Consider the following 16,034-nt stretch of genomic DNA (forward strand, 5'->3'; position numbering starts at 1 on the left):
TTGTCTAATAAGCCAAACACCTCGAGATGATAGAATGATTAATCAAAGCCTGAAGTTGCACCGGAGGTAGTGGTGGAACACAAGCTCCTGCAGCTCCTGTGTTGCAGGGGCCCCAACACTTTAGGGGGGCCACCATTGAGCCTAAGGTCAATTGATTTCTGTGAGGTCTGGGCATCACAGGGCTTCCTGCATTCTGCTGGCGGTGTCAATCATTTTATGTTACTTCAGAGATAATGAGCAAAATGAGCTTTGTCTCTACAAAATAGTCAACAGACTGGCTATGCTGACTATGCAAAAAGCAGGATAACAAACTGTCTGCACTGTAGAGTCAGGCTGGACTCATACTAGTGTTTGGAAATGACTGCTCCACCAGCCGCTGCTTGAAGGCTGGTTTCAAACTCAGCCCACACCCATCCATCACAGTTGTCACCGGTCAGGTTAAAAGAGTCCGGGAGCACGTGCCCAATGCCAGTTCCCGTAACCATAATTCTGCATCTGTGTTACTCATTTATAGTAGCTTGAGGGCCTAGGGCCCCCAACACTACATGTACCACATATATTGTACCAGAGTAAATAATAGCAGGCGTAAATACTACAGGCAGACTGGCAGAGAGGTGCCGGGATGGGCTGCTGGAAGGCTTCTTCAGAGAGGTAGGCAGCCAAAAAGCCAGACAGATGTGAAAGAAACTCCAACATGGTGTACGTATTGCAGTCTCCTCTTTACTACTTGCAGAACACCTAGATCCCACCACTGCTAGCCCTTATTTACATGGTATAGGGTAAGCTTGGCGTGACAATGAACACCCTCAGGAGCGAGAATTGTCAGTGGGTTCACAAAATCAATAAGTACTGATAAAAAATATGCACATTTAGGAGAAACTGGCTCAGAAGTTCTCCATAGCTATGACTGCCCATCCAAACCCAACACGAACATTTAGTTAGTGTTTACAGTGTCTCTCACCGTTGCGTTGTTGATCTGAAAAGTGTTGATAATGTTGCCATTAGTAATGGCATACACAATGGTCCCATTTGGTCCTTCATCGTTATCCACGGCTGTGGTTGTGACTATGATTGAGTTAAGTGTGATGGGTCCCTCGTCCAGAGTAGTTTCATACTGCAGCTTCTGGAACGTTGGAAAGTTGTCGTTCTCATCGAGGATTGTGACAAAGACAGTTGTAGTCGCCTGCAAAGAAAGGGATAAAAGCATTAAATGCTGAAAATGTAAAGTGAACCAAATTGTAAACTTTTTTTTAAAAAAACACGGATATGGCACCAACAATGGATTAAGCATTCACCACTTCAAAGTCTAATTAGTCTTGAAATAAATTCTAATAATGATTTATTTCTGACTGGAATGCTATATTTTTGTTTATGGAAACCCATGCTGTACATAAATATCTTAATTCCTAAAACGGATGATTCTTCCTGTTACAGTCAAACATCACAGGGCAATTTGCAATTGTCATGGTATTGGCATTTTTATAGCACACTTTCTGCCATGATATGGCCCAGGGTCGGACTTGGACAAAAATAGGGCACCAAAATAAAAGTGATCACCATTAGCGAACCAGTTAACTACAAAAAGAGGCCCACCTTTGCAAATCAGGCCAGTTTAGAACTTGTAAAGAATATATCTATTTTAGGTTTTCTTAGCAGAAGCATAAAAATCCCACTGATAGTACAACAAGAACTGTCAACAATAAGTATGAGTCCTAAAATCTGCCAAGGGCACGAATCACTTTAAGCATATCTAGGACCCAGCACTAAATATTATTGGTTTATGGTCACTTGTCTTGTAGATGAATTGAAGTTAGCAATCATTTTTAGAGATGCCATTTAAAACAAAAAATCTTCAAAAAAATTACTAATACCAAAAACGTTAAGCACTCCTTACAACCTGCCAAGATACTTCAATTGTCCAAAAGTGCTCTGGAGGACCCCGTAAAAGTGAAATACATGGACGTAGCTTCGGGGGGAGGGTGTATGGGGTGTTACACCCCCTAATAAATATATTATCTCCTAAATAGTTGGATACAGGTGCATGGGCGGCTCCTCCGTTAGGGCGGAGGAGAGTTGCCCCATCGCTAGCAGAGGCAGCTGCAAAACCTTTAAAAGAAAACAATAATAAACTTTGTTTATATTCCTTTTCTTCTTAATGAGGCGGGCCACGGGGTGGCGAGCAGTGGGTGGGATTGCACAGCACTCCCCCTTAGAGTGCATGTGTGTTTAGCCAACCGTCTCCAGCTGGCCAAACACACGTGCGCAGTAGGCTCTCTCCAGCCCAGCAACACAGTTGCCAGGCTGTAGAGAGCATGCCCAGGCTCCCAGTCTGCCTGGGAGCAACATGGCTGGGCGCTCCCAGCCAATCCTGATGCTGTTCCGAGCAGTGTCAGGATTGGCCACAGGGCCACATTAAATTGATGTGTATTGACCCCCCTCCACTCACTCCCTGTCCCTTCTTCGCCCCGCGAGCCACTACTGTACAGGTGTTTTCATTTGGGTAGGGTGAGGTGGTTGTCAGAGTTCACCTAGGATGTTTATGTACACGCACAGACTAAAACATACACACACCCCCCCTCTCTTCTCTCTGTTTTGAAGTTCCTAAAACTGTTGGTTATCTTTCAGCATATCGTCTTTTACATAATCCTAACAATGCAGAGTGCTATCCCTTCCACTGCCCCTTAACCTCCCCTCATGCTCTGCTTCTCATACAATGTATTTTATCCCGATATGCCAGTGTGATTGTTGGAAAATTTGAAGTTAACACCCCTAGTAAAATAGTGTGTGTTATTTGCCAAATAGAACCATATAAATCCATTTACTTTGAGATTTTCCAATCAAACACAGGTTTTTCATTCTGCTTGAGGAGAAAACGTTTTGGTAAATATAATCTCAGAAATCAGTTGGGAACTAGAAACATTTGCATGGAAGTTCAGTTCCCAGGTACAGATGTCTGTATAATGGTAGGAGTATTACAGAGCTATCTGGTGAGTGTCCACAGAGGATAATAGATGTAACAGTGCTGACGATCTTCTGCACAGCTACTAGTTGTTTGGTGTGAGGAGCATTTTAGAACAAGTCACTTACCTTCAGTAATGCATTATCTGGTAGAGACGAGCCCGACTTCACCAGCCAGTCATCAAGGTAGGAGTAGACTGAAACCCCTAACCTGTGCAGATGAGGTACACCAGCTGCCATCACCTTGGTGAACACCTGAGGGGCATTTGTAAGGCCAAATGGGAGCACGGTCAACCAAAAGTGCTCGTGGCCTACCTTGAACCCCAGGTAACACTTGTGGGCAGGAAGGATGGGACTGTGAAACTATGCATCCTGTAAGTTCAGTGCTACCAACCAGTCTTCATGGTCTAGGGCAGACAAGACCTGGGTCAACATGAGCATCTTGCACAGCTCCTTCTTGAGGAAGAGAGTGACAGTCCGTAGGTCTAGGATACGGCGAAAAACCTTGTTCTTTTTGGGTATCAGAAACTAGTGGGAATAACATCCCCCTCCTACTTCTGATATCGGGACCCCTTCTTTGGCTCCCTTTGCAAAGAGAGCTGTAACTTTCTCTCAGAGCAGAGCCAAATGATCCTCCACCAGCCGTTCGAAAGTTGGCAGTATTGGGGGAGGAAAAGATTGGAAAGGCAGTGCATAGCCCGTCAGAATGATCTGCAGAACCCAAGCGTCCAATGTAATGGACTGCCAGTGGAGGAGATGATGTTGAATTCTCCCTTAAACTGGACAAGCACGGTCTGCAGAATGAAACTACAAGGGCTTGGAGGCTGCAGCTGCCAGGGTCTGAGTGGCAGACATCTTCTGACTTCCAAACCCTCTAGGTATGAAGGCACCGCACCCAAGTCCTCAGGAAGCTTGCGCTGGATGGTGGGTGGCATAGGGTTATCCTGGTAGTACACCCCTTCCGTGACCATAAAAAGGGCAAAAGACAGCCAGTAGATGCAGAGTCGCCAAGAGGCCCAAGGACTTGGCTGTAGCCAGAGAGTCCTTAAAGCGCTCCACCACTGAGTCTGCCTTCTTGCCAAACGAGTGAGTCCCATGGAAAGGCATGTCCACAAGGTTTGCCTGGACATCCCCCAAAAAGCCAGACATTCTCAGCCAGATGTCGCACCCTAAGGCCACCATCGTGAAACCGCTCTGCCCAGTGAGTCAGTCCTATCCAGGCCACACCCAATGGTGAACTTTGCTGCATCTCTCCCGTCTTTCCCGGCCTGGGAGAGGATAGCCCAGGCTTCCTCTGAACCTGGGCCAACATTTGCACAACTGTATCTCATAAGGTGTGCAAGAAATGGCTCAATAAGCATGAGGTATTCACCGACCTCAATGCCAGGCAGGTGGAAGAAGATATCTTCTTCCCAAGCTGGTCCAGCCTTTTGGATTCCCTGTTCAGGTGAGTGGAAGGGAATGTGCCACAGGAAGTTGAGACTTGAACTACCAATCTGTCAGGAGTGGGGTGTCAGCTCAGAAACTAGGGCCTCCCAGTTCAGGGCGATGGTGGTGGGCAATCATCCTATTTACAGGAGTCCCTGTGCTGGGTTTGGACGAAGTTCTCAGCAGGACGTCAGTAAGTGCCTCATTAAAAGGAAGGAGGGGTTCAGAAGTGGCAGCCCCATGCTGAAGCACTTCAGTCAAGAGGTTTGTCTTGACTGCCAATTAAGTCAATTTGAGGACTGCCGCCGCCCTACGCACCACCATTGCACAAGAAGTTCGCTCCTCCATAACCAGAGAAGAGGGAGAGAGCAAGCCAGTATCTGGAGAGGTGTCCAGCCCACTGGCATCTTCTAGCTCCTCATACCAGTCCGTAGACCTCTCTAACTGGTGTTTTAGGGGGTACAGTCTCCTTTCCAATCTTCTTTTATGCCTGCCTGTTGAAAATAATGCTGAGGCATTGATCTGGCACCTGTAGGGACCATCGGCGCCAGAATAGGCGTCGTGCAACACTGTTCCGGCTCTAGGTCACCTGCAATTAGAATGGGGCTCACACTGCTGGTGGGCACCAGTGGTGCCAGGAGCATTGATGTTGTGACGGGTGCCAGAAAAGGTTGCGTGGGTATGACCGGCGCCAGTCCAGATCCTGATCCATGAGACCCCCACGGGAGCTAAGGCCAAAGCCACTGGCACAGTACTTAATGGGGCCTCCTTCAACCCAGTGGAGCCCAAAGGGACTACAGAGGTTGTCGGCACACTCAAACATGCAGTGCTTGACCTCGTAAAATTATTTTACCTGAGCGGGGGCCATTCTGGCTCCCAGAAATGGAAGGAGGCGCAGAGTCGGACCTGGCATGGATTTGGCGGAATCGTGCCTGGAACACCACTGTTCCAAACATGTCAGCCGATGGATGAGGTGAAGTTGAAGTGGGCTTAGAATTCTTCTTTTCAAGTGCCCTGGGGACCTCGAGTGGGAAGAAGAGAACCTAGGGTTCCTGGTGTGGTCTCACAACCTTCTCCTCAACTGGGACCATAACCTCCTAGGAGTCGTGCCGGACGGCCATGGCCCGCAGTCCGAGCAGGACTTCGAGTCGTGGTCTGGCCCGAGACACCATAGTCAGACAAGGTGAGGGTCTGTAACCCAGGGCACAGTGACAGGCACAACATGGCTTGAATCGTACCTTTCTAGTTGTCATCTTAACACACTTCACAAAAATACTCAACAAAACGTTGAAAAAAGCCACTCAAAAACATGACAATGGGGTAGCTCTCTCCAGATCTGCAATAACTGGCACAGAAAGAAAATAACTGACATCTGCGCTCCTTGTTGGTGCCTATATAAGTTACTGTGACATCACATCTGGAGCCAATGACACAGAAGACACCACATGAAACCAAATGGAGCCACCTGACGGTACGCGCAGGGGCATTGCTCAAGCAAAAGTTTCAGGATCCAGTCTGACGCCTGGGAAATTCAAAGGCAAGAATCTGCAACTACGAGTCTCTATCAGATCACACTTTCTACTTTCTTCCACTACAAAGTCCATAAAATTATTTTAGCAGCAGCAGGTTGAGTTGGTGAATGGAAACATTTTAAAAGTGTTCACTATGCCACTACCATTCTAGGCCCCTCTGCAGGAGGCAAGTGTATAGTCCCAACCACATTAAATCTATTGATAGCTTTAAGACTTTATTATCCCCATATTGCAGTCCTTTAACCCATGTTTGGTGTGAGCCGATGGGACCGGGCGGGGAGCAAAACCAATGCAATATCTAAAAACCCAACGGATCCCTCCAAACGGCTTGGTGCTAGTCGCCCCCATTTCTCCTATCCCTTGTATCAATCATCTTTACCACTTTCAAGCCCTTCTAATATTTCTACATCTCGCAGTTGCTCCTGCCCAAGTTGGGGTAGGCTGCTCACTTCATCACCGGGCATTTCTTACTGCTGTATCTGACGACCTATGTGGCTGCATCTATGCACTCAGGTCAGAAATAACATCCCTCAAGTCTGTTATTGATGATATTTTGGCCACTGTGGGGTGTCTTATGAAGCGAGGGTGAGAAAATGCTGGGAGGGCACCGCTAACTCTGCTACGACCAATTGTTTTAGCTCGGACATCCATTGATCCTTCTTTGTCCCCTCCTGTAGGCTATTCTGTTGTAGACCCAGGTGAGGTACATGAGAACACAATCCCTAGGATCCCCGTCGGTGCTTGCCTCAAGGATTGTTTTGCATTCATGGGCAAGCTAGGTGGAACTTCCTCTAGCTGCCCGCAGAGTAAAGGCCATAGAACCCTACCTTCTGCATCACGGGATGGCCGACACCCTTGTAGACCTCATGAAGCCAGTATTACCACTCCTTCCCCTCGTAAAAACTTTATGATGTATGTACCCAAACTTAACTCATGGGGGGTTTGAAGGTGAGGTCTCATTGATAAACAAGGCCACACACTGGACCTGTCACAGCAGAGGATGCCTTTCTGTAATCAGAAAAGACATTCTGAGGGCCAGACGGCATAGTTCTCCGAGTTCCCTTTTTGATTGCATTAAATTCCTCACAGCAAATGGGCAGTTAGTTGAAGATCTAGTGGCTTTGGATCAAAGAGCCATCCCCCGGGTGGGTCCATTATCTTGTTTAAGTTTGATCTGCCTTTCACGTGTTGCCCTCCGATGTGCTTATGATGACGGTTCTGCCTGTTTCAATTTAGAGTGACCTCTCAGACGGTCGAGTCACAGGCCTCCCCAGGTGGCTTCACTGGTCCTGCGAGATCTGCTGGCTGTCACCATGATATAGGCCATCTAGTAGGTCTGTGTCATCTTAGCAGCAGGAAGGTTTCTAATATTCCATCTCAGGTAGCCTTATCCGCCCCTAATGATGCATGTAGTCTGTCTGCAGTTCGGTCAGACTCTTTGGCCAACTCTCCTCTCTTGCCAAATACAAAGTGTGCTCGACCAAAAGTAAACATTGTCTCCTGGAACGTGGCAGGACTTCAGTCCAAACTATTGCTGCCCCACTGGAATGCCCTCATGGAGTCTTTTGAGATATGCATCTTTCAGGAAACATGGTTTGTTGAACCAGCCTATAAACCAGGCTAGGCAACCTACCATCTTCCCGCTACTCCCAGGAAAGCAGGCCGTCCATCAGGGTACTTTTGGTATGGGTGAAAATTGCACTACAGTGTTCAGTGAAATGGTTTCCTATGGATAGCCTTGATATCCTAGGCATCAGCCTCAAGGGGCCTGGGACAACTGCCATTGGCATATTCAACATCTATGCCAGGGGGATAAGGGGGGGCAATTATTTTGACACCTTGCAGTCTCTCAAGACCTTGTTGGGCGTGAGATCCCCAATCATGCCCTTATCGTAGCAAGGGACTTCAATGTCACGTTCAAACCCCTTGGTTTGAGCGACAAGGGTGATTACCTGGAAGACGACGACATCTGGCACATTCCTAACCTCAAGCTCCCCCCTGTGAAGAAGTGGTACCAAGCCGCTTTGCAGCTGAAGGCCCTGTCTCTTGGCCTAGGTCTTAGGGCAGTCAAAGGAAGGCCAAAATCTGATAAGCATGCTGCCTATAAGTTTAGTGGCCCACAGGGGAAGAGCCGCATTGATTATATCTTGATCAATCTCAGACATTGGTTTCTAGTGGACAACATGGTAGTTAGGAATCTAACCTACAGCGATCACAACCCTCTTTGCCTCAGCGTAGAGTCCCCATGGGAAAGGGCACAATCTGTGCCCCTCCCAACCAAGTAACCAGGGGGGTACAGTCTTCGAACAATAGACACTGTATAAGATGGTGTAAGGTTGCCCTCCATGATGATATCTTCTGCAGCATTGGCCAAGACCTGTCTTGCGTGGCATTCATGGCTAAGCTGGACGAGGAGGCGGTGAGTTGTTCCTCCTTCTTAAACATTCACACTGGGTTCTTTAAAAGATTGTCGCAGTCATTTACCATGCCAACTCCCCAATTCTCCCATTGATCACCAGCCAGTGACAGAGTCCCATAATTTAATCGAGAGTGTAGGCTGACCTGGGCAAACTTAGTTAGGGCAATTAAGCAGAAAGATGTTCCCCTCGTCAGGACCTTGCGGAAGAAGTACAAGCTGACACGAAGCAAGGCCAGGCGGGTATGGGATGAGGATTGGTGGAGGCGTGTTAAGGATGCCTGTGAACACAAGGAGTCCAAATCTTTCTGGTCTCTGGTAAGCAATGGCAGCAACGGGGGTGCTGCCCCCTCTGGCAATAATATTCAGCCCCGGAATGGTTTCATCATTTTATCTCTCTTTACAACATAGAGAGCCAACCTACAACCAGTCCTTTTCCTTACCCTCTTATACGTTAAACCATTAGCAACATAATACATTCCAAAGCCGTTGGCCTGATGGCATCCCTGGTGACCTTTTTTTTGCATAACAAAGATAATTAGGCTCAGTACATTTTATTGCTATCCAACGCAATTGCTAGGGGAGCACTAATTCCCGAGTCATGGAGGGGTGCTGAGGTAATACATATCTATAAGAAAGGCGACAGGTCCTCACCTGTTAACTATAGGCCCATAAGCCTCATGGACACAATACAAAAAGGTATTCTGTCACACTCTGCTATCTAAAATCTAGCACTGGATTACTGACAATAACATCTTGTCACCGTTTCAGTCTGGCTTCAGGTCCAAAACGAGCACTATCGACCAGGTTTTTTTGCTCATGCTCTTGTAGTGGAAAGTTGTAGTGATAGGGAGGGGGGGTTCTATATGTAGCCTTCATAGACCTGAAAATTGCATTTAACATGTCCCCAGAGACAAACTCTGGGAGGTGCTCAGTGATATGAGAATGCCCCCAGCGAGTTTGGCCATAATTGTTCGCCTCCATGAAGTTAACTTTGCAAGAGTACGTTTGGGGAGTGTAGGAAGTTGGCTCTGTATGTGCTATTTCAAAGTAAGGAATAGCATGCACAGAGTCCAAGGGTTCCCCTTAGAGGTAAAATAGTGGTAAAAAGAGATAATACTAATGCTCTATTTTGTGGTAGTGTGGTCGAGCAGTAGGCTTATCCAAGGAGTAGTGTTAAGCATTTGTTGTACATACACATAGACAATAAATGAGGTACACACACTCAGAGACAAATCCAGCCAATAGGTTTTGTTATAGAAAAATATATTTTCTTAGTTTATTTTAAGAACCACAGGTTCAAATTTCACATGTAATAGCTTGTTTGGAAGGTATTGCAGGTAAGTACTCTAGGAACTTTGAATCATTACATTAGCATGAATACTTTTGTCATAGAACACAATAAGCTGTTTTAAAAGTGGACACAGTGCAATTTTCACAGTTCCTGGGGGAGGTAAGTTATTGTTAGTTTTCACAGGTAAGTAAGTCACTTACAGTTCTCAGTTTTTGGTCCAAGGTAGCCCACCGTTGGGGGTTCAGAGCAACCCCAAAGTTATCACACCAGCAGCTCAGGGCCGGTCAGGTGCAAAGGTCAAAGAGGTGCCCAAAACACATAGGCTATAATAGAGAGAAGGGGGTGCCCCGGTTCCAGTCTGCCAGCAGGTAAGTACCCGCGTCTTCGGAGGGCAGACCAGGGGGGTTTTGTAGGGCACTGGGGGGGACACAAAGTAGCACAGAAAGTACACCCGCAGCAGCGCGGGGGCGGCCGGGTGCAGTGTGCAGACACGCGTCGGGTTTCCTTCAGGTTTCAATGGGAGACCAAGGGGTCTCTTCAGCGATGCAGGCAGGCAAGGGGGGGGCTCCTCGGGGTAGCCACCACCTGGGCAAGGGAGAGGGCCTCCTGGGGGTCACTCCTGCACAGAAGTTCTGTTTCTTTAGGGGCTGGGGGCTGCGGGTGCAGGGCCTTTTCCAGCCGTCGGGAAATGGAGTTCAGACCGTCGCGGTCAGGGGGAGCCTGGGGATTCCCTCTGCAGGCGTCGCTGTGGGGGCTCAGGGGGGACAACTTTGGTTACTCACAGTCATAGAGTCGCCGGAGGGTCCTCCCTGAGTTGGTTGTTCTCCACCAGTCGAGTCGGGGTCGCCGGGTGCAGTGTTGCAAGTCTCACGCTTCTTGCGGGGAATTGCAGGGGTCTTTAAATCTGCTCCTTGTAACAAAGTTGCAGTTCTTTTGGAGCAGTGCCGCTGTCCTCGGGAGTTTCTTGTCTTTTTCGAAGCAGGGCAGTCCTCAGAGGATTCAGAGGTCGCTGGTCCCTTGGAAAGCGTCGCTGGAGCAGGTTCTTTGGAAGGCAGGAGACAGGCCGGTAAGTCTGGGGCCAAGGCAGTTGGTGTCTTCTGGTCTTCCTCTGCAGGGGTCTTTCAGCTCGGCAGTCCTTCTTCTTGTAGTTGCAGGAATCTAAATCTTTAGGTTCAGGGAACCCCTTAAATACTAAATTTAAGGGCGTGTTTAGGTCTGGGGGGTTAGTAGCCAATGGCTACTAGCCCTGAGGGTGGGTACACCCTCTTTGTGCCTCCTCCCAAGGGGAGGGGGTCACATCCCTAATCCTATTGGGGGAATCCTCCATCTGCAAGATGGAGGATTTCTAAAAGTTAGAGTCACCTCAGCTCAGGACACCTTAGGGGCTGTCCTGACTGGCCAGTGACTCCTCATTGTTATTCTCATTATTTTCTCCGGCCTTGCCGCCAAAAGTGGGGGGCCGGGGGCGGAGGGGGCGGGCAACTCCACTAGCTGGAGTGTCCTGCGGGGCTGTGACAAAGGGGTGAGCCTTTGAGGCTCACCGCCAGGTGTTACAGCTCCTGCCTGGGGGAGGTGTTAGCATCCCCACCCAGTGCAGGCTTTGTTACTGGCCTCAGAGTGACAAAGGCACTCTCCCCATGGGGCCAGCAACATGTCTCTAGTGTGGCAGGCTGCTGGAACCAGTCAGCCTACACAGATAGTCGGTTAAGTTTCAGGGGGCACCTCTAAGGTGCCCTCTGTGGTGTATTTTACAATAAAATGTACACTGGCATCAGTGTGCATTTATTGTGCTGAGAAGTTTGATACCAAACTTCCCAGTTTTCAGTGTAGCCATTATGGTGCTGTGGAGTCCGTGTAAAACAGACTCCCAGACCATATACTCTTATGGCTACCCTGCACTTACAATGTCTAAGGTTTTGTTTAGACACTGTAGGGGCACAGTGCTCATGCACTGGTACCCTCACCTATGGTATAGTGCACCCTGCCTTAGGGCTGTAAGGCCTGCTAGAGGGGTGTCTTACCTATACTGCATAGGCAGTGAGAGGCTGGCATGGCACCCTGAGGGGAGTGCCATGTCGACTTACTCATTTTGTTCTCACTAGCACACACAAGCTGGTAAGCAGTGTGTCTGTGCTGAGTGAGGGGTCTCTTAGGGTGGCATAATACATGCTGCAGCCCTTAGAGACCTTCCCTGGCATCAGGGCCCTTGGTACCAGAGGTACCAGTTACAAGGGACTTATCTGGATGCCAGGGTTAAAGTACAGGTTAGGGAAAGAACACTGGTGCTGGGGCCTGGTTAGCAGGCCTCAGCACACTTTCAATTCAAAACATAGCATCAGCAAAGGCAAAAAGTCAGGGGGTAACCATGCCAAGGAGGCATTTCCTTACAGGGAGGCAAGGTGAGCTCCCCGATCTAATAAGGGTAGCTAACATAGAACATTGGTGGCTTAGGTAAGAATCACACACCTTGCATAGTGACAGCATGGGGGGCCTTTCTTGTGTTTCACTTTTCTAGTCACCATTCTGTTCTTAGTATGTTTAATCATCCTAATTATTGCAGTCCATGGCCCTCATTCCAACCCTGGCGGTCTATGACCGCCTGGGTGGAGGGCAACGGAAGCACCGCCAACAGGCTGGCGGTGCTTCCAGGGCCATTCTGACTGCGGCGGTAAAGCCGCGGTCAGAAAAGGGGATCCGGCGGTTTCCCGCCGGATTTCCCCTGGCCCGGCTTGCACTGCCGCCATGGGGATTCCGACCCCCTTCCCGCCAGCCTGTTTCTGCCGGTTTACACCGCCAGAACCAGGCTGGCGGGAACGGGTGTCGTGGGGCCCCTGGGGGCCCCTGCACTGCCCATGCCACTGGCATGGGCAGTGCAGGGGCCCCCTAACAGGGCCCCATTAAGATTTTCACTGTCTGCTTTGCAGACAGTGAAAATTGCAAAGGGTGCTACTGCACCCGTCGCACCCCTGCAACTCCGCCGGCTCCATTCGGAGCCGGCTTCATTGTTGCAGGGTCTTTCCCGCTGGGCCGGCGGGCGCCCTTTTGGCGGTCGCCCGCCGGCCCAGCGGGAAAGTCGAAATGACCCCCGCGGTCTTTCGACGGGGTTACTTTGGTGGGCGGCCTCCGCCGCCCGCCAAAGTTAGAATGACCCCCATAGTCTTTTTATCTAAAATGCAACTGATTCAGTAAACCTTATTGAGCCATTTTCTGCTTCTGTTTGTCTTTGCATGCGAGACGAATGTAACTGGAAGAAAAGGATAAGATCTGATCCACCATGATTTCCCTGAGAGCTCACAATGTCATATGCCCAGCTGCCAGAAATCACCCCTGCTCTCTGGCATAGGTGAGGCGCTGCTAGCTGGCCGGAAATGGAGTAGGCTGACAGCTGTGACATGGTATGGGATTGAACTCAGTTCCCCACAATTCAGGTGATGCCGCCTCCCAAATGCAGCAGCCTCATTGGTGCAATGTGAGCCAACGTGACAGCACAATGCATCCATCCTCATGAAGAAACTATCTGCAATTTTCCATGGGCTGTTCTGGAGTATATACAGAAACCTGGGGAGAGGCACTATCGTATACATCGCAACCATCCCTAAGAGCGAAAGCGGTAATGTTTGCCAATGTCTGACATCCTTCTCCAATTTTCAGAGCAGGGGGCTCAATTTGCTTTATAGTGCAGGGCCTGACTTTTTGTGATCCAAATCCCCATGTATTTAAACTGGGTTTGGTATATTCACAGTGGCAGGTTCAGCTCCCATCCTGGCACGCATTTTCCCACCAGAAACATCAATGGTTTATCCCAATTAATGGCAAATCCTGGGTGTTCCCGAAATATACTTCACCCAATTGTTTGATGATAGACAATACAGATCCTTCATATGTCTTTGTCCCCTTAATTGCCAGTATGTGGGAGTGGCTGTTGAGCCACTGAAGGCCAAGCCTTCACCTTGAACCTGTGGTTCAAATCAAGGTCATTTTGAACCCTCTAGCCTAAACAAGCCAACCCTTCAAGTAGCTTCAGTCTGAAATCCAAGCACTAAACTCATGGGTTAAGAATTAAAGACAAGTACTAATTTTATTATGTAAAATGAGAGAGGGCAGGGGATATCCATCTAGGTGCTGAACTGCACAATGTGAATATGTAAAACATTTGCTTGTTTTCCTTTCATGACAGCAAACGTGTAAATTAAATGCTTGCCCGATTATTTAAATCTTTTTCTGAGTATCAGTACTCAGCAGCCCAGTGCTACTGCTCACCGGGGTAGTGAGAAGTGGATGGCTGCAAGCAAAGGTAAGGATGGTCACAGGCACCATCAGGGCTGTACTTTGAGTATCACTGTTCTAGAGCAAATGAGGGAAAATCACACAAATAGGGCTGACAGAGGAAAAGAAAGGTGGAAATAGGGAGAAAGCAGGAACCTGCAAGACTAAGATAAAGGGACAGGGAGTGTTTTGGATTAAAGAGGCATGAGGTGGATTTAAGGCTACCAGCTTTAGTATTCATTGCACTGACATTTAATTTCACCAGCCACAGCTTTCTGAGTAGAGCTTCGGGCACTTACATTCTCCCTTTTACAAATTAAGGAATGCAGTTAACAGAGGGTTTGGGAAATTTAAAAAAAATTCTCAAATCAGATATATTCAGGAAATAAATTTCCCCTCTTATTAACACCACATTGAGTCTAACCATGCATTGGAAAATGCCAGTTTATTTTTTAATGAAATATGAATAGTGCGGATTAGTCAGTGATTAGAGCTACAGGGCCTCAGGTACAAAATTGCCAGGTTTTATTGATATATTTTCAGGTTTTTGACATAGTACCACAAGATGGTGTTTTAATGAAGCATAGACCGAAACAGACAAGAAACAGAAGAGTAAAATTCACCAGATAAATTACAAAAATTATTTGGCAAAAGGTGTCATAAAAGACATCTTTTGGTGGTGTGTATGTCAGTGAAGTCAATTTGAACATTTCTTGAAATGAGCAGAATAATGTTAGAAACTGGGGCTCTAGTAGGCAGAGGTATGCACCCTGTCTAAGTAGGGGCCACAATCGTAGTCAGAGTAAGTCAGAAACACACCCTACATTAACCTGTGTTCAACCTCTGGTAGCTTGGCGCAGAGAAGTCAGTCTTAAGTTAAGATGCAATGTGTAAAGTATTTGGGCAACACTTAAAACAGTAAAACAGTGAAAACACCACACAGACATAACCCACACCAAGTTAACAAAATAGATCCTAAGTTATTGAAAAAACACGACCAAAAAGACAAAAAACAATCAGTGGAAGTCGAGCTATGCATCACCTTCATCGTAAAGGGCTTGATGCTGCACCTCGAGGACATTGCATCGATGACTGCGTGGCTTGACGATGACACATTCCCTGACTGCACAGATCGAAACTGACACATTACATTTGCATGACCTCCCTTGCTCCTCACCTTGGATCCTCACTGGCAAAACAACCTGTTTTCAATGGAACAAGGTTGGTCCTTGTAGCCAGCCTGCTCTCCATGATGGTCGGCCTGAACTTTGGATTTACCCCAGTCTAATGCGACCAGATTGCCCCGGTTGGCGCTTTTAGATTCTAAGCACTACAATTGCAGTTATTCTTTAAAAAATTATACACCTCATTTCTCAGTCAGGAATTACACTTAATAGGTGTATTAAGGAATCCCCAACATTTTCCTATGAGAGGGGTAGGCCTCACAGTAGTAAAAAACGAATTTGGGAGTTTTACATTACTAGGACATGAAAAACTAAAAAGTATATGTCCTGGCTTTTACTTACACCCTACCCTGCCCTATGGGCAACCCAGGGCCCACCTCAGGGTAATAACAGGGAAGTGTAAGGCTTGACAAAGGGTTTTAAATGCCAAGACGACGTGGCAGTGAAACTGTACATACAGGCTCTGCGGTGACAGGACTGAGACAGGCTTAAAGGGTTACTCAAGTGAGTGGCACAAGCAATGCAGCAGGCCCGCTAACAGCATTTAGTTTACAGGTCCTGAGCACATATAGTGCACTTTACTAGGGACTTGTAAGTAAATTAAATATGCCAATTGTGGATTCAACAATGATACCATATTTTAGGGGAGTGAGCACATGCACTTTAGCACTCGTTAGAAGTGGTAAATTGGCCAAAGTCCCAAGGCCAACAAAAACAGATCAGCAAAAGTGAGGCAAAGAAGGCAAAAGGTTTGGAGAAAGACCACCCTAAGGCTGTCAGGTCTAACAAATAGTAGTTTAACAATCTACAATGATCAGACTGCAGCATAATTAGCGTGGCAGAGTATGAGTGGAGAAAGTGACTCCATAGAAGTTAGGGAAAAATTGCATGTTTTAGTGATTTATCTTACAATTCAGAGATGTTACGAATGCAGCACAAGGAGGACAGGTGGTAAA

At 47.7% G+C, this 16,034-nt stretch overlaps 1 protein-coding gene across 1 annotated transcript in view; it reads right to left on the bottom strand.

Moving 5' to 3' along the window:
* Positions 1–16,034, bottom strand: part of LOC138300789 (cadherin-23-like) — an 834,147-nt gene that overhangs the window by 469,915 nt on the left and 348,198 nt on the right. Inside the window, exon 6 of the mRNA XM_069240562.1 lies at positions 962–1,183. Coding sequence (XP_069096663.1) covers positions 962–1,183 — 222 coding nt within the window. The remainder of the gene's footprint in view (positions 1–961; positions 1,184–16,034) is intronic.

This window comes from Pleurodeles waltl, chromosome 6 (genome assembly GCF_031143425.1).
Source record: "Pleurodeles waltl isolate 20211129_DDA chromosome 6, aPleWal1.hap1.20221129, whole genome shotgun sequence".
NCBI lineage: Eukaryota > Metazoa > Chordata > Amphibia > Caudata > Salamandridae > Pleurodeles > Pleurodeles waltl.